The sequence below is a fragment of the Mesoplodon bidens genome (assembly GCF_964165515.1).
Source record: "Mesoplodon bidens genome assembly, chromosome: 2".
Lineage (NCBI taxonomy): Eukaryota > Metazoa > Chordata > Mammalia > Artiodactyla > Ziphiidae > Mesoplodon > Mesoplodon bidens.
The window spans coordinates 87,639,300-87,658,256 of record NC_138177.1 but is presented as its reverse complement, the minus strand read 5'-3'; the positions used below and the strand labels follow the sequence as shown (position 1 = coordinate 87,658,256).

At 46.5% G+C, this 18,957-nt stretch overlaps 1 protein-coding gene across 1 annotated transcript in view; it reads right to left on the bottom strand.

Annotated features, from left to right (window-relative positions):
- Positions 1–2,608: 2,608 nt before the first annotated feature.
- Positions 2,609–18,957, bottom strand: part of KCND3 (potassium voltage-gated channel subfamily D member 3) — a 223,226-nt gene continuing 206,877 nt past the window's right edge. Inside the window, exons 3-8 of the mRNA XM_081224878.1 lie at positions 14,212–14,374; positions 7,162–7,263; positions 6,739–6,828; positions 5,208–5,264; positions 3,776–4,023; positions 2,609–3,046 (exon numbers count right to left, since the gene is read on the bottom strand). Of these exons, the coding sequence (XP_081081004.1) occupies positions 2,845–3,046; positions 3,776–4,023; positions 5,208–5,264; positions 6,739–6,828; positions 7,162–7,263; positions 14,212–14,374 (862 nt within the window). The 3' untranslated portion in view covers positions 2,609–2,844. The remainder of the gene's footprint in view (positions 3,047–3,775; positions 4,024–5,207; positions 5,265–6,738; positions 6,829–7,161; positions 7,264–14,211; positions 14,375–18,957) is intronic.

Genomic DNA, 18,957 nt, shown 5'->3' with positions numbered 1-18,957 from the left:
AAAACCCTGATAATATCCTGGTTCTTCAGTCACTGGCCGATGAGTTAGACATTCAACTGATTTGGCACACTTTGGACCTTCTTTTTACTTACAAATGCCCGTTAGCAGTGTAGTCTTGTTCTATTCTGTTGTGTAGATGAGCCATTTTCTTGTGTGAACTGGATCTCTCATCTTTGGCTAAGGCTACATTGGGGGATGGAGATGAAGGGGTTAGTCTAATAATGGTGGTTTAGGAACTGGTGTAATGTGGGATTTGGAAATGAAATTGAAGAAATACAAAACATTCAGTTCATTAGGGTCAAGAAAATGGAAAATTATTTGGGACATGATTTTTCTTAATTTCATTAATTTTTGTGGGAACCACTAGTAAGCTCCCCTGGTGCACTACCAAACAGGTCCTGGGTTGGAGCAGTCATTATTCTAACTCTGTGATGACCTGTTCATAAACACAGGCAGTTCATATGTGTGTGTAACCGTGTTCCTATTTACCTCTTTATCCTTTACCCCATTCAGTTCCTATGATATATACTTAGAAACTTAAACCTTGTTTAACTTTGTTCCATTACCCATTCTTTCAAAAGAAAAATTCCTTTTCTAGTCCTTTGCCTGCCCTCTAAATGGAGTCCAGCCCAGTCCTCTGCCTTCCCTAATGAGATATGTGGATGACGTGAATGGGATTAAGTATGCAAGTGTGTTTAGGTTGTTGTGTGTTTGTGTGTACACATGTATTCCTCTGTAATTGTAAAGCTTTTCTGCCTACTTACACCATAAGCTCAGAGGGCCAGACCACCCCATTCTCGGGTTAGGGGGAAATCCTTGAGGCCAGACCCAGAGAAGGGACTCAGTCAGTGGTCAATGAGGATAGTGTAAAGGAGAAGGCTCCGTCTCCTCTGCCCTTCTGCTCACCTTCTGGTTAGGTGCCACCTCACATCCCTTTGACTTTCTCCTTCTACAGGGTCAGTAGAGCTGGGGTCATAGGGAAGCCCACTGAAGGTGTTTTTAGGTTCCCAGCTAGTGAAACTCTTCTGGATGGCTGAAGTGGGCAGAAAAATTCTTGGTCTACCATTAAACAGCTAACCACTAAGCTGTTGAATGGATAAAGAGTTCCCAAGGAGCTCCTGTGGCTAAGAGTCCAGGCTAGAGAGACTGCAATAGGGAAGTTGGAGATTGGGGAAGGCCGAAAGGGCCTGGTCACTAACCCCAAGGCCCACCTGCTCTGCTAAAAGCAGTGAAAATTGGTTGGATTCCAGAAATGCTGTTCCCAGCCCCATCAGGATGCAAACCACTTGCACAGAAATGTGTCCAGGTTTTCCAAGAATAATATTCACTTCCTCATTTGCAGGGAGGTGATCAGGCTTCTCCCCCATTTCAGTTATCTTCAGGGACATCAGGCCTGAAGACTCTTCAGATCTCAAGGCATCATTCAGACCAGATAAGAATCATCTATAATCTCTTTCTTGATTTCACTCTTTGGAGCATCCTTCATGAGGCACACAGGCTTAACCTTCTGCAGCCTCCGTGGGAGTTGCCTCAGGTGTGAGATAAGTGAAAAGCTTGGTCCCCATACCTCTGCCTTCTCTGCGGGAAACTGCTCATGGGGCCTCTTGTCAGAGCTCTGGATGGGCTTTATGGTGGGTCCTGAAAGAAGGGTACAGAGCAAGGTGCCACAGGGGCTGGCTGCAGCTGGGAGCCCTGGGTTCTTCTGTTCTCTCTTCACTGGCACACACTGGCATTGACTGTGCCTCTCTGGTGCTGGCTATTTCCTTTTCCAAGATCCCAGTGAGATAAATGTGGCCATTCCCTTTCTTCCCCAGAAATGGAAACTTCAAACAACACCAGTGGTTCCAACCACAAGGGAAACACTCTGTTCTTTAAGGTGGACTTCCCGCATCCCTAAACGCCCATTTTTGCTTTATTCTTTTCTCTTCCACCACTGCATTCACGTCCTTGGCACGAGTCTGCAGGTGCTTGGCAGTGGAGAAGCCTTTACTAACATGTCTCAGGATCACTGGGGTCCATGTGGAGACAGACGGCTGGACACAGAGAAAAACAGCCAGGGGGTGAAGCAGAGAGGTACAGAGACAAAGGAGACAGGGGCAGACAGAGGGTGAGTGTTGCTGTGTGGTCACGTGGCAGCTCTGTGCAGGTCAGCTGGGCAGTGGGGCCCAGGCTCAGTCGACCTCACCTACCTGGGGGAACGGAGAGAGAACTCAGCAGTAACTGACTTCTTAGCCTAAAAGCTTTTGCTATAAAAGGAGAAAAAAAAAAAAAAAACCCTCACAAAATGCATTGTTTTGGTTCAAAGGTATTGGGTCCATGGAGAAAAACATTTCACAAAACTCCGTTGGTGTTTTTGTTTTCCACCTTTTCCCATGAATAAATATTATCCATTAAGAGCCTTGAAAAAGGTACTTAAATACACAGTGTTATATTTTCTTCCTGTTTTGCATGTGACAACTCGGCCTCTGTGCTGCTCTTGGTCTTGTATTTTCCTCACTGGGGTCTCCAGAAACAATGGTTATTTGGTCTGAGGCTCCCCCCTCCGGGCCCTGTCCTGGCTCGCAGCTTGTACTCGCACAGTCCCATCCCTACCTGCCCCACCCTCCCTTTCCTCTGGCCCCTGTGCAATGCAGTGGCACAGGCCTATGTCCACGCTAGCAGCAGTGAACCTCAGGTGCCCCTTTGCTGCCTCTTTCTCCTTCCAGGCACAGGTTTCAGTGTTGGGGGTGCAACAGGGTGGGCAGAAATAGTGGGGGAGGGGGAGGGAGTGGTCACAGTGGCCACCCACCAACATGCCAGCCCCCCTCACTCCCACTACTCGCACTGGCCCTCTGTCCAGTGGTTTTACAAGGCGGAGACCTTGACAACATTGCTGGCTATGGCAGGAATGTTCGTGTTGGAGCCTGGGCTGGCAGGGGGTGGCCGACCTTCCCCCTCTGGGGTTAGCGCTGGGGGAGTAGGAATGCTGATGATCGCTGTGGTGATCTGGGATGTTTTGCAGTTTGGTCTCAGTCCGTCGTCGGCTTTCAAATTAAGGCTGGAACGACTGGGATAAAAAAAGAGTGAGTTGATGATTGTTCGTCTTGCTAGTGTCCCAAAGTTTCCTTGACCCTCTACCTGTCTAGCTCACAGTAACTGGGAGGTGATTTGGGTGTCCCTCCATCTCTGCTTTTGGTAATCGGCCTGTAATTATCCATTCTGATTATTATTCCTAAACTACCCCAAATTGCAAAAGTCATGTATACTGGGCTTTGGAATTCAGAGTATACGTTTTTCCCTCCAGTGGATTTTTTTCCTATCACTTGTGGCATTTGATTTTGGTTTCCCTGAATTCCTTGCCACTCATTGGAGGTAGTGGAAAGTGGCCTACATATAAGTAGTCAGTCTATGATTCAAAATCAGCCTGGGATAAGCCGAAATTTCGTATAATTTCACAATTGTGAAAATTATTGTCTTGAGAAAACAGTCCATTCTTTGCCGTAGGGTAGGTCATCTATGGATTTTTGTTGTTGTTGTTCTTATTTTTTCTGGTATCTAACCCCACATTGGGCCTACACCTGCTATAGTATCCTCCAAAGCATATGAGGGGCCTTTGGGTTAACTTGCAAGGATGAGAAGGAAGGTGGGGGGAGGAAGGTGAGGTGAGGGACTCATGCATTAGATAAGGAGGAGGGAAGGCTGAGGACCCCCAGGGGTCTCCTAATGCTGAGAGCCTTTCACTCTGTGAAGGGAGCGTCTCAAGCCTTAGGGAGTGATGGAGATGGGAGCCACCCACCTGGTAGTGAGGGAGGGCTGCTCGCTGCCCTGGATGTGGATCGTGCTGAGCTCTTGCATGCTGCGCAGGCGGGTGGCCGGCAGGTTGGAATTGGGCAGGTGTGTGGTTTTCTTACTACGACGGGAGCAGCAGGTGGTCGTGAGGCCCGGGTGGCTGGACAGTGAGGGACTCCGTGTGGATGGGTAGTTCTGCATTGAACTCTCCATGCAGTTCTGCTCAAACATCTGTTCGTCTATAAACTCGTGGTTCTGTGGGAAGCAGAGGGAGAAGAGGTAGGAGAAGGAGGTAGGAGGAGGAGGAGGGGGGTGAGCCCCCGTACCCTGTATAGCTGCCTGTCTCTGTTCTGGGCCTTGGGAGAAGGGCTCCCAGCTGCCTGGAGCACAGATAAGGACATGGGGGATATCCCACAGGCATCAAATGAAAGAAGGAGGAGATTCCTTCCCTGGTCATCAGACTGGAGGACGGAGACTGCAGTTGTGAAATCATGATGTGACATTTCACTTTATCTACAGCTTTGGCTGAAGGGATACGGAGGACATGGAGGGACTTAGTGGCATCCTCAGAGCTAGAAGCAAAGACTTGACTGACTTTGCAGGCTTTGACAGGATCTTCTGGTGGTGAGGGGGGGCAGGGAGCAGCAGGTAAGGAGTCACTAACTATGGGTAGTGGGTACGCTGGGTTGTCTTTTCTGGATTTACTGGGTGAGATCCTTATGAATCCTGGGCAAGTGTGAGACATAAGTTTTTAAAGGTAATGGATTATTCACAGTATTGGGAGAGCTTTGCTCTTGAAGGCCAATGCGGTCACACACTCAGGGTTATGATTGCTTTTGATTACTGTTTTTTTTCCACCTGGTTATGGGTATGGCTCCTTAATATACCTAAAGGCACAGGATTCCCTAAGTCAAGTGTAAGCATGGGAAGGGGATGCTAACAGACTCCTGATGGAGGCCACCAGGATGGGGTGGAGTGGAGCCCAGGATAACTAAAATATGGCTGTTTAGACAAGGTGACTAAACATTTATGCCATGAATGGTCTGACCAAGGCTGCCAGAGTGAGGAGAAAGTCTGAGGAGAAGTAGCATGAGAACAGAGTTCAGAGAGAGACCAGCCCTGACAGCCAATACCAGGAGTTCCCATAGAGCTGGGCGGGTGGCACAGACACATGTGGTACATGGACACCCACAAGATACCAACATTGGTGCCATGTTCCACCACCCCTCCAAGGCCCTGGGGAGGTCAAAAAGGGAATCAGAAAGGCACAAAAAAACTGGAAGCCTGAGCTGGTACTGGGCGTGACAGCAGAGGTAGGATAAGCCCAGAAGAATCAACAGCACATGCAGAGAACCAGACCAGGGGGTAAGAAGAGGAGACTCCACAGACTCAGAAGAATCAGAGATAAAAACATCAATTGAAATTTTTAAAAGTTATACCTTGATGGTGGAGGTTCGTACAGATAACAGGGGATCATCCACAAGATAGGACAACCCCTACAGGACAACATGCCAACAGAAGATAAAAACACCATTGATTGTACATTCCAGCATTCCCAGGCTCAGTTTTGACATTCAATCTCTCAATCCCAGCATTCCACCCTTCCAGTCCGACATTCCATCCCTTGCTCCCAGCATTCTTTCTCCTTTGTCCCAACACTCCACCCCTTGAGTCCAACATTCCTAAAATCCAGCATTCCATCTCTTTAATCCCAATATCCCCACAATCCGACATTCTTTCCTTCAAATTCAGCATTCCACCCCTTCAATGCCAACATTCCATCTCTTCAAACCCAGATATTTTCACCCATATCCTTTCAACTTACACATTCCACCCAGCACATGCAACTTGGAAAGGGCAGTTGGGTCCAGGCCTATTTCTTTGGCAAACTCTGAGTCTTTGAGAGAAATTCTAGATATGCCTATACGGTTCTTGACACTAAGAAACATTGGATAAGTCCTGGAAACTAGGGTTTTCAGAGTACCTTCCCACATTGGAAGCCCTCACTGGGTTCAGCTGCCATCCACAGTGTCCACAGCTGTCCATACTAAGAGTCACCTAACATCTACTTCCCGCATATCTGGGAGGCCAGGATATGGAACACTGAGAATTAGAAAGTTCCTTCCTTAGTGTGCTGAGCCCTGACCATAAGCTTTTTGGGGAAGGAGGTCCTAGAAAAGAACAAGAAGGAGTTTCTCTTTGTCTCTCTTTGGTTGTCCAGCCTAACTTCTCCTCCCTCCCTACTATTCCTAACACTTTTTGCCAAGGCTCCAGGGTTGACCCCACTGCCCTTCCTTTCAGTCTGTTGGTGAGGCACAAGCATCATTCCACATTCCAGCTGGGGCACCCTAAGCCATGACTCATTTTTAGCAATCAGCCTTTCAGAATCTGAATTCCCTGGGAATTGCAGGGTGACTGAGATGGGGTGGTACTGGTAAAATCCCTGGCTAGAGAAATATATGCACTGCCTCGTTCATTCACTCTCTCCTGTTCCAAGTGGAATGGAAGGAGAAAAGGGACCCACAGATTGCATAAACCTAGCCCCAGGGATAGGACAAAAACTGACATTCTTCTCTGCTGTCCTGTAGTAATCTAGTATAAATTCAGCCCTAGCTCTGATGAGGGATGCCCATCAGAACTGAGAAACTGATAGGTAGAGCCCTTAGGCCTCAGTAACTAAGACATGGGCTGTGAGGACGGATGTAGGGTGTGTGTGGAAAGACTGGGGGAATGGCCTCCTCTGTGCTGCAGGCCTCCTGAACCTGGTGACTTTGCCCCACTCCTTGGGGTCTTCCTCCTGAGGGCTGATAGAGACCTCATCGCTACTCTTTGGGTCTAAGGGGAAAAACTTTGACTTCTGAAGCCTGGGGTGAGGACGTGAGGACAGAGTTCTCACTCTGTAAGTTCTGACCTCAGAAAAGGGTCAGGGGTCAGGGATGAGAAGGGAGGTGGCACTGGGCTGGGACTCACAGTGGTTTTCTCCAGGCAGTGCAGCAGGTGGTGGTGCTGGCTCTCGATGAGTGAGGTGGTCTTGCCCATGTGCTCCTCTTCCGGGGTGCCCTAGGAGGAAAAGAGGAGAGGCTGAGTATAAAGCTGCTGACTCTCCTTCTCTCCATCTCCTTCAACTCTCCACAGTAGGGGGGGGGGACTGGAAAAATCTGGATGAACCAAATTTTAGGGTCACCCTAGACCATGCTAGCGTTTGGCTGGGAGCCCTTGAGCTAAAGGGGGTTTAGGGGTGATGATGAGAACCCTATGGGAGACGTATGTGGAGGGTGGCTGCTACCTGGGGAAACTTTGGGGCTTTGGGGTGGGAGTGCTGATGCCCCCAGGAAGAAAAAGCAAGCCCGTCCTCCCCTCCATCTCCCCACCCCAAGTCCCCCAGGCACCTACCATCAGCTCCAGTGCCTCATTGAGGAGTCCGTTGCGCTTGCTGTGCAGGTAGGCATTGGAGCTCCCTGTTTTGGCCACACGGATCCTGGCAAGGCGGGCCTTCTGTGATTGGCAGAGAGAATAAAAGAGTGAGGGAGACTGAGAGAGAAAAAGACAGTGAGCCTGGCCAAGCCAGCTACAGTGGGCTGTCCCAGCAAGGTTGGGTTCCCAGGTGATGTCTGCTGAAGGGGAGGAAGCTGCTTCTTCCCCGCTGCAGAGATCTCTGTTTATAGACCTGGGACTGGGTCAGAGAGGCTGTGACCCCCCTGTGCAGAGTGAGCATGGTCATGGTCAGAGTGCCTAGGGGTTTCCACTTGTCTCTCCAGCCTGGGTGTGATCCTGGCCAGGGAAATATCACTCATCAAATTCCTCCCTCCTTCCTCACCTTTCATGACCTTTATCCATTCTACTGAATGCATTGGGGTATTTCTCATCTCAGACTGCAAGTTCTTTAAAGGAGCCCATGTTATAGCTCTCCTGATTCTCTCCTAGGGTCCAGTGCAATTCCCTGCATACAGCAGGTGCCCAAATACCAGTTAATTATAAGAAAAGCAAGGAGTGTGTATATGTGCCCCTCAACCCCTTCCCCTCTTTCTATACTTTCCTCAGCATTCATTACTAAGGTGGTATATGTTTTACATAGTTATCTTGCCACTGTCTCTCTCCCCACAGGAATGTAAACTCCTTGAGGGCAGCAGTTTTTGTTTTGTTCACTGATATATCCCCAGTGCTTGCTAACTTGTAAATCAATAGAAGAATTTACAATTGCATGTCTGTCTGTGGGATGTGTCTATACATGTATATTTTGCTGTGCATGTCTGTGGGAACAAGTGTAGGTGCGCGTGTGTGTGACAAGGGGCCCAATGTGGGTGTGAGAGAGGAGAGGACGGAGCACATTTCCATACACCACCCTGGCTTTAGCTGCGGCGACTGAGAATCTCCCAGCTCCATCCTTGGAAGCCTTCGGCAGTATCCTGTGCTAGGGTCGCATGGTACCTCAACCACGCAAGCTCATCTCTCTTGCTTGCAGAGGCAGTGGGAGAGGCCGGACACACTGCACAGGCTGACTTCTCTTCTCCTTCCTAATAACCATAATCAGTGTCACCATGACAGCGGCACAGCCACAGTGTGAGGCCTAAGAGGAAAGAGGCTCTGGGAGGGAGGGAGAAGGGACGGGTAGAGGGCTTCCTGCTGGTTTAAAAAAAATTGCAGCTGCATGTTTGGGCTCTTGTGGATCTAGACCCAGCTGCAGGAAGAAGAGCACACTAGGCCTCACAAACCTATTCCGGGGCACAGGGGTCCTTCCTTCTGCCTCTGGGAAAATCCACATTTAACTTTTGCATGGACTCTGAACTGAGGAGTCCTTGGAAAATTGTGGCAATTTAAATTTCTTGTGACCTTCTCCCCAGCATGGAGAAGGGTCCCCTCCAAGTGTCCTACTGGGCTGGCTCATCTGCTACAATGAGGCCAGGGACTTGGATTTAGGCTGTCAACAGAAGCACAAAGAACACACGATAGCTATTGTTCCCTGGGAAGTCCCCCTGTGACCACTGTATCCTTGCAGGGACAATTCAACGACCTCCCCTGGTTTTTAAATATGGCAAAGAGGTCAGCACTTGAGCCTAGAAGATCTGCCTGTAAAACTGAGGAAGAACTCTCCTCTAGTCGGAGAATAAAAATGGGAAGCAGGGAGAGAAAGGATGGTAAGTAGCCCTACCATTCCTCTTCTCTCTGAGCAAAGAACATGCATTCCAGGTACAGGACAGTTCTCCTTCCTGGGGATCCTGCTCCAGCCCTCCGCTCAGGTCAATGTCTACATTCAAGCAAGTTCTTCATCATTTGAGGATGTGGCTATTATTGCTTTGGGTGAGTACTTGGTGTTGAGAGCTGCATATGGAAATCCAGTTTTGTCAAGCTCATTTTAGCCTTATATAATTTGATTGCACCACTTACAGCCAGACCATTCTTGTATCTGGGGTCTGTCTTCATTACTTTCTGGAGATGAAAGATTCTCCTGCTCTCCTTTGTGGCACTCCTTTTAATCTTATCTTACCCTGGGCACTATTAAAGCACCAGATTGTCATAACAAATGCACTATATCGTTTAATCATTTCCCACACAGGATAAAGAGGTTTGCAATGTATTTATAGAACCATAACCAGCATATGTAATTTGGTGAGGACTTTTGGCTTGACTTTGAGCCCCTGAGGGCCAGAGCCTGTGACTTATGCATATTTTTATCTTCAGCACCTAGCACAGAGCTTCGCACTGAGTATTTGCTCAAGCAAGGCTTGTGATGGCCTAGGAAGGAAGATGAGCCTACATGGTCGGTCAGAAATCCATGTTAATAAAGCCGTTGTGATGGGCTCAGTCCTTGTGTAGACTGGTCAGCCTCCTTCTCTTCCATGAACATGAGTACAGTGTAAGAGTTCGAAGAATGTAGGGATCATCTAGGCTATTTTATTTTATTTTATTTTATTTTATTTTATTTTTTAGGCTATTTTAAAGACAAGGAAATGGAGGATGTGAGAGGAAGTGACTTGTCCAGGGCAAGATTTCAGCTCAGGTCTTCCAACCTCCCAGTGCTGCTTCCATAACACCCCTCTCCTCTTTCCCTGAATTTCAACTCCATTCAGACAAGTTTTCAACTTGATTAGCAAAGCCCAGGAAGTTGCATTTTCAACAGCTGTAGACATTCCAGGGCTGGAGGAGAGGTTTGGATGGAGGATTCCGCCACCCTGGGCACAGTTCCAAGTTCAGGCTAATAAGCTCAAGAATTCTGTCAGCCCCGAGAAGCATTTCACGATGAAGCACTTCCTAGCTATCTGGCTGGCAGGTGCCCTTGGACCATGAGTATTGACATCTCTACCCTGGGAGAGGCAGGAGAAGGAAAAAGAGGGAGAAATGGAAAAGCCAAAAGAGAACATGGGCAATTGCACTCTTAGGCATTTATCTCAGAGAAATGAAAACTTATGTTCACACAAAAACCTGCACATGGCAACTTTATTTATAATAACCTGATGTCCCTCAACAGGCAAACTGTTAACCATAACTGGGATGCATCCATACCAGGGAATACTGCTCAGCAAGGAAAAGGAATGGACTATTGATACACACGACTTAGATGAATCTCCAGGAATTACATGAAATGAAAAAAGCCAATCTACAAAGGTTGCCTACTGTATAAGCCCATTCATATACTATTTAAAAAAATGAAAACATTTTATAAAGGGAGGACAGATAAATAGTTGCCAGAGGTTAGAGACGGGGTAGACGTAGAGTGAGGGGGGTGTGGTTATAAAAGATATAGTGGGAGGGACACTTATGGTGTTGGAATTGTGCAGTACCTTGACTGAGATGGGGGATGTGAAACTGCATAGGTGAGAAAACTGTATAAAACTTCACACACACACACACACACACACACACACACGGGTACAAGTAAAACTGGGGAAGTCTGAATAAGATTGGTGGATTGCAGCAATGTCCATACGTTGGATATGAAATTTTATAACTACATGTGAATCTACAATTATTCCAATTAAAATTTCCATTAAAAATGTTCCCCTCTCTCTGTCCACTGCTAGACCTCCTTACTTGATCTCCAGTTCACTTGGCTTAGAAAACCCAGTCTCTGCAGCAAAGAGTCGTGGAATTATTTCAGTAATAATCCCAAGCAAATCAGTCACGATGGGAAAGGATGACAACTTTTGGAGCCTTTCCCTTCCACCTGAGGCACATGGGCTGGAGCTTACCTTCACAGCTCCTGAGTATGTGGTCTGGGCTGAGAACAGTCATCAGCTCCCCTAACCCCCTTCCTGTGCCATCTCTCCATTCCCCACTAAGTTCCCCAACCTGCCTTCCTTGCCTCGCTGTGACAGACCCAGTGCTGGAAGCAGGCAGTATTCTTGTGTTCTTTTTCATTTCCTCTCACAGGAAGCCTAAGGTGAAAGAGGCAGAGCTGAGCCTACTGTGAGGAGAGACAGTATCCAGGGGACCTGAGAACACTGCAAATATTTACTCTGTTTTCAAGGGAGAGCAAAGAGGGAGAGGAAGGAGGGTGGGAAAGGAGGCAGAAGGGAGGGAGTATCATTCTGAGGGGCTAGAGGGAGGAAGAAGCCTAAGCTGATTCCTTCTGGATCTTAATCACACAGGATGAGCTTTGTAAAGTTCTGCAGAGAAATGGTCCCTGTCGTATTCTTTGCGGGGGCAAAACGCCAGCAGATGCGATGCTCTAAGAAGTAGGTAAGGGTGTGAGCCCGGAGGGGAAGGGAGCACAGGAGTGGCTGAAGCACAGTTTGAGTGGGGCTGTTGTGGGCTAGTGTGTGAGCTGAGGACACCTTGGATCCTCACTGCTCTTCAAAAACCCTGTGTCATGTCATGGCTATTGTAAATAGAGCTGCAATGAATATTGTGGTAAATGACTCTTCTTTTTTTTTATTTTTTGCTTTATAACAAATTTAATCAGTTATACATATATATATGTTCCCATATCCCCTCCCTTTTGCGTCTCCCTCCCACCCTCCCTATCCCACCCCTCCAGGCTAAATGACTCTTTTTGAATTATGGTTTTCTCCGGGTATATGCCCAGTAGTGGGATTGCTGGGTCGTATGGTAGTTCTATTTTTAGTTTTTTAAGGAGCCTCCATACTGTTCTCCATACTGGCTGTATCAATTTACATTCCCACCCACAGTGCAAGAGGGTTCCCTTTTCTCCACACCCTCTCCAGAGTGAAGTAAGTCAGAAAGAGAAAAACAAATACCGTATGCTAACACATATATATATATATGGAATCTAAAAAAAAAAGGTTCTGAAGAGCCTAGGGGCAGGACAGGAATAAAGATGCAGACGTAGAGAATGGACTTGAGGACACGGGGAGGGGGAAGGGTAAGCTGGGACGAAGTGAGAGAGTGGCATGGACATATATACACTGCCAAATGTAAAATAGATAGCTAGTGGGAAGCAACCGCATAGCACAGGGAGATCAGCTCGGTGCCTTGTGTCCACCTGGAGGGGTAGGATAGGGAGGGTGGGAGAGAGATGCAAGAGGGAGGGGATATGGGGATATATGTATACGTATAGCTGATTCACTTTGTTATACAGCAGAAACTAATACACCATCGTAAAGCAATTATACTCCAGTAAAGATTTAAAAGCAAAAAAACAAAAACAAACCCTGTGTCAGCCCTTGCCCAGTGCTGGGGGGCGGGGGGAGGGGGAGGTTGAGGTTGCTATAGGACCCCTGACCCTTCAGGGTTTTAGGCTCCTTTATTTGGAAAGGAGATCCCAGTTTCTTTCTGCCCCTTTCTTTAGGACAGCATAATGAATTTAGATATTGTTCACATTTGCCAGCTGACTTGAACGGGGAAAGAGATAAGACTTCTATCTTGGCCAAGTAGCACATGAAAAGCTGCTCAACATCACTAATTATTGGAGAAATGCAAATCAAAACTACAATGAGGTATCACCTCACACCAGTTAGAATGGGCATCATCAGAAAATCTACAAACAACAAATGCTGGAGAGGGTGTGGAGAAAAGGGAACCCTCTTCCACTGTTGGTGGGGATGTAAATTGATACAGCCAGTATGGAGAACAGTATGGAGGTTCCTTAAAAAACTAAAAATAAAATTACCATATGATCCAGCAATCCCACTGCTGGGCATATACCCAGAGAAAAGCATAATTCAAAAAGACACATGCACCCCAGTGTTCATTGCAGCTCTATTTACAATAGCCAGGTCATGGAAGTAACCTAAATGCTCATTGACAGATGAATGGATAAAGAAGATGTGGTACATATATACAATGGAATATTACTCAGCCATAAAAAGGAACGAAACTGGGTCATTTGTTGAGACGTGGATGGATCTAGAGACTGTCATACAGAGTGAAGTAAGTCAGAAAGAGAAAAACAAATACCGTATATTAATGCATATATGTGGAACCTAGAAAAATGGTACAGATGAACCAGTTTACAGGGCAGAAATTGAGACACAGACGTCGAGAACAAACGTATGGACACCAAGGAGGGGGGGAAAGCGGCTGGGGGTGGGTGTGGTGGTGTGAAGAATTGGCAGATTGGGATTGACATGTATACACTGATGTGTATAAAATTGATGATTAATAAGAACCTACTGTATAAAAAATAAATAAAATAAAATTCAAAAATTCAAAAAAAAAAAAAAGCTGAATACTTAAAAAAAAAAAAAAGAAGAAAGCTGCCCCCTGGGTCCAAGAACCTTCACCAGCCAGATGCCCTAAAAATGCAGAGAAATGACATTTGGCTGATAGGGTGAGGTATTCTGGGTAGAAGGTGGCGGCCAGTTATGAAAGGAGGCTTCTGTCTTGGCACCAAAGTCTTCAGACATCTTTCGTCATCCTGTGGTGAGAGGGCACTCACCCTGCCCTGCCTTCCTAAGCCGTGTTCACTGGACATCACTGAAAACTTTTCCAGGACCCATGGTTAATCTCCTGACCGTCAATTGCAGTTCCGTGCCTTATCCTACGATACCATGAGGTAACTAAAGCCCGCTGTGCCATTTGTCCCTGAACTCAATGGCCTCAGAATGTCCTCCTTTCAGAGTATTCATTTTTCTTTTTAGCAAATTTATTTTTGTCACTTTGTTTTGTATAGGCTATTACAGAGTACTGAAAAGCAGTTATGTTCCCCAGTAAGCTCTTGGCTGGGAAAGGGAAGAGTCCGGGCACTACCCAGAGTTGATGGCTGAGATCTTGGAAGAGGAGCCAGGGCCCAAGGAAACTGCACAGAATATCTTCTGAAAGGGGGAACACCAGCTTGTGGATAATTGAGGGTTTGCTGCCTCGTGCAGCTGTCTGTGGCTGGAATGCAGGTTACTGGTAGGTAGGAAGGCACCTGGCGCTGCTTTACCTTCCAAAGCCAGAGGCCATCTGCGCAGTGATTCTCCCAGGAGCTCCTTGTGACAGCGACACAAGGCCAAGAACACCCTCTCTGGTGCTGCCTGCCCCCTTCCCGGGTCTGAGGCTTACCTTTTGTGCCCTGCGTTTATCAGCTCTCTGATTCTGGTGGTAAATCCGGCTGAAGTTGGAAACGATCACAGGGACCGGCAGGGCAATGACGAGGACACCGCTCAGGGAACAGATGGAGCCGAAGATTTTCCCTGCAATCGTCTTGGGCACCATATCTCCATATCTGAGAGACAGAAAGAGAAGTGGGTGTAAGGAAGAAGGGCCATTTGGGAAACAAGTCAGGCTTCCCTGCCAGTCATTCACTCCTTCATTCAACAATTGTTTAGAGTGCCTACTGTGTGCCAGGTACTGTGATACGACCCGGGAGTGAACAAAATAGACAAGATCCTTATGTTCACGGAGCCAACATCCTACCAGGGGAAGACCGTAAAGTGAATATATAAAAACACTGTGACTTCTGGCTATTTCTATGAAGAGAACAGAGATGGGTGCTGTGCCAGGTTGGGGGAGTGTGGTCAGGAAAGGCCTCTCTGAGGAGGTAACATTTAAGCTAAGATCTGAAGGTAAAGAATCCAGCCAGGCAACAGCCTTGGGGAAGAGTGTGTCAGGCAGCAGGAACAGAAAGGACGGAGGCCCTGAGGTAGGAAGGGGCTCAACCTGTTCTAGGAACATTGAAAGGGCTAGCAGGGCTGGCTCACAGGGTGGGTGGTGGGTTCTACAAGAGGAAGCTGAGGTGGCAGGTGGGGTCCAGACCATGCGGGATCTAGTGGGCCACGACGAGGAGCGTGGGTTTCATCCAAGTGCAAAGAGGAGCCATGGATGATTGTGAAGCAGAAGAAGAACACAATTTCGTTTTTGATAACAAAAACGATGAATAATAAACTGCCTTCTATTCATGTGGAGATTTATAATTTCCAAAACACTTTTACACATTTGCCTCACATAAGCTCCATGAACCCTGTGAGCTTGGAACCCCGATCCCCATTGTACAGATGCAGGAACTGAGGCTCAGAGGCATGAAGTGGGTTGTCCACGTTTGGGTACACCTGGGAGTAAAACACACTCCTCTTGCTCTCATCTCTTTTCTACTAGCCACGCTGTCTTAGAGGGGACCATGAGCTCCAAATCGCAGCCCCTTAAGCCGTGAAGCCACTTTGGGACAGTGCCGGCTGCCCCAGGCAAGCAAGCCAGAGCCTCTCTCCTCCAATCAATAAGATATGCTCCACAGTGGTTAAGTGTTTAGCCTCTTCTCTATTGAGATAATTTAAAGGCCAAGTTAAGAAAAGAGCTGTGATGACTCCTTTGGCCAAAGCCAGAAACACCATCTCCCTGCCTCTGTGCCCTCTGGGTGTCTGGAGCAGAAACTGGCTTAGGGTGACCAGAAATTGTTGCTACTGAAATTGTCAGGCTCCAAGTCACTTGTCCTGAGGGGCCCAGGTGTCCTGGGGTCCAGAGAGGCTGTGGAAAGGGATGGGGGAGCCATTTCAGAACTATGAAGTCCTCACCTCCTAACACTAAGGGCTTTGTGGAGGATGTGCAGTGATTGACACATACTTGGCAAGCGGATGAATGATCTCATTTAAGCCTCTCAACACCCTATGAAGTTGGCTCCTGCTTTGAGGACCATCTTCCTTCTCCTTGTGTCCAGGCCCTTTGTTCTGGCTCAAGCTGTCTCAGTCACGCCACTGACAGTAAGGCCTGCGAGAGCTCCTTCTGGGAACTTTGATGCTAGGTTTGCCTTCTCTGCCATGATGCTCAGGAGTGGCTTCCGATGAAATGGTCAAGAATTTGGCTTCCGAAGTTGGACAATATGGGTTCAAGACTCACCCAGCTCCATCTTAAAATAACTGTGTGACCTTTAGGCCTCAGTATCTTTGTCTCAAAAATGAATATAAGAGTAACCTAGGTCATAATCCTATTGTGACGTATACAGCTCTACAAACAATAAATACTATTACTTTTACCTAGACAGTCTGAAAACCATGATCTCTGTTGCCGAGAAGCTGTTGCCAAGTTCAAATCATCCCAGTGATGAAGAAAATGGGGCTGCCCTGGAAGTGAATCATGTTAGCTGGGGTTTTCAGATGACAAGATTGAAAGGTGGACATTGGGTACATGACCATGGGTGAAAACAAAGCGTGGCAGGAGTATGTAAGAATAGCGTCAGGAAGGCTACATTTCAGTGATTGAGGTGGTGAAAAATGCTAAGGACAGCAGGAATGTTGTTTCATCCACTGGAAGGAAAGTTGTGCCTACTGCTAGGCAGATGGTCTGCTGGAAACAGATGACAGAGAGAAAGCTGAACAACGCAACTCCCCTGCGCTCTCTGCCTTCTCCACCGAGAAGAACATGCTTTATCTTGGGAAGGCCAGGACAAATGTGGAAAAACAAAGATCCAGAGCTTAAGGTAGGGGAGGGGAGAGCAGGTGAGTGGCCAGCTGTCTTCAGTGGATTCCCATCACAGGCCCACCTGGATCCTACCCCAGGAGACAGGAGGAATGTGCAGATGGTGTTATAGAACCACTTCCCATGATGGCTGAGAAATCATGATGCAGCAGAGAAATACCAGGAGACTAGAGATGGAACACTGCTGTATCAATATATTTAAAGAAAAGGAAAGGAGGTCTGAGGAACCACAGACCAGCAGGCTTGGCTTGCATCAATTCTGCCATCCAGTTGCGGGCAGAATTTGAGAGTGGATTGTTAAGCAGACAGCGTAAGAACACTTGGAAAATAAGCTGCACTCGTTCACTAAACACACATCTTGCCAGATGACCCTTATTTCCTGTTTGGAGAGGGTTAACTGGCTGGTGGATCAGGAGACCGCTACAGACCTACTGCATCATCGTTGCAGCAAGGTGTGTTCTTGCCCCCGTTCTCTGTACCCTGGACAAGCTGGAAGAATGTGGAGGGGACAGCAGTGTGGCTGGCAGGGGCTGAACAGCCATCTCGAGTCTTCCAGCCCTTCTCAAAGATAAACAACAATGGTCCCAGGACAGCAAAGGAAGTTCCTGGTTTTCATGTTAGAAGAGTCTCCTTCAATGAAAGAGTAAATGAGCAAACGAAATAAAGAGGGATCTAAAGTTAGGTCTCCAGTGGTGCATTCCAGAATTTTTTTAACAACTCATGTAAGGCCAGAAGGAGGCAGTGTGGCCTAATGATTGAGAGATGAATCAGATCTGGGTTGAACCCGAGCCCAAAGTTACTTACTAAATAGTTAAGTGTCCTTAGGGAAGTTATGTAACCTGAGCCTCTACCAATATAAATGGGTTTTACAAACCTAACTTACAAGGTTGTTGTGATAATTAATGAGATAATTCAGAAGCACCACTTGATGCTATATCTGGGTAAATGTAAATTCTCTATAAAAATAGCCAGTGTGGTAGGCATCGATTGTTTTGTCTGCTAATAACCTACCCCCTCCTAGGAACTGAACCCCTCCCCTCCCCATTACGACATAAACTCTGTCCAGAGGCGCTGGGTCTCAGAGGAGCTGCCATATTCTTACAAGCCTTCCCCGATGCCTCTGCTCCCACTGGCCACAGATAGTAAATTCAGAATAGGCATCTGACTCAAGCTGGGTCAATGAGTTCTTTCCTGGATTCATTTTTAAACAGCTTTATGGAGATACACTTTAAATACCATAAAATTCATCCACTTAAATCATACAATTCAATGGTTTTTTAGTGTATTTACAAAGTTGTGTTACCATCACCGGAGTCTAATTTTAGAGCATTGTCATCACCCCCAGTAGAAACCTAGCACCCATCAGCAGTCAGTGACCATTGTACACCTCACCCTTCAGCCCTAGGCAACCACTAATCTACTTTCTGTCTCTATGGATTTCCTTCTTTTGGACATTTAATATAAATGGAATCATACAGTATGTGGCCTCTTGCGCCTGACTTCTTTCACTTAGCATAATGTGCTAAGGGTTCAAGGTTCGCCCATGTTGTAGCATGTATCAGTACTTCATTCCTTTCTTACGGCTGACTAATATCTCATCGTATGGATAGACCACATTTTGTTTACTCATTCATCAGTTGAGAGACATTTGGATTGTTTCTACTTTTTGGCTATTATGAATAAACTCTGCTATGAAAATTTGTGTACAAGTTTTGGTGGGGATATATATTTTCATTTCTCTGGGACTCATGTGGTGAACTGTCTTCTAAAGTGCCTGTGTCACTTTACAATCCCACTAGCTATAAATTAGGGTTCCAATTTCTCCATGTCTCATTTGTCTTTTGATCCTAGCTGTCCTAGTGGGTGTGACATGGTATCTCATTGTATTGTTTTTTTTAACACATTTTTAAAAACTGAAGTATAGTTAATTTAGAATGTTGTGTTAATTTCAGGTGTACAGCAAAGTGATTCAGTTATATATATAGTATATATTATATATAATATGTATATTCTTTTTCAGATTCTTTTCCCTTAAAGGTTATTACAAGATATTGAATATAGTTCCCTGTGCTATATAGTAGGCCCTTGTTGTTTATCTATTTTATATATAGTAGCGTGGATCTAATCCCAAATCCCTAAATTGTCTCTCTCCCTCCCACGTCCACTATCCCCTTTGGTAATCATAAGTTTGTTTTCTATGTCTGTGAGTCTATTTCTGTTTTGTTAATAAGTTCTTTTGTATCATTTTTTTTAGATTCTACATATAAGTGACATCATATGATATTTGTCTTTGTCTTACTTCACTTAATATGATAATTTCTAGGTCCATCTGTGTTGCTGCAAATGGCATTATTTCATTCATTTTTATGGCTGAGTAATATTCCATTGTATATATATATA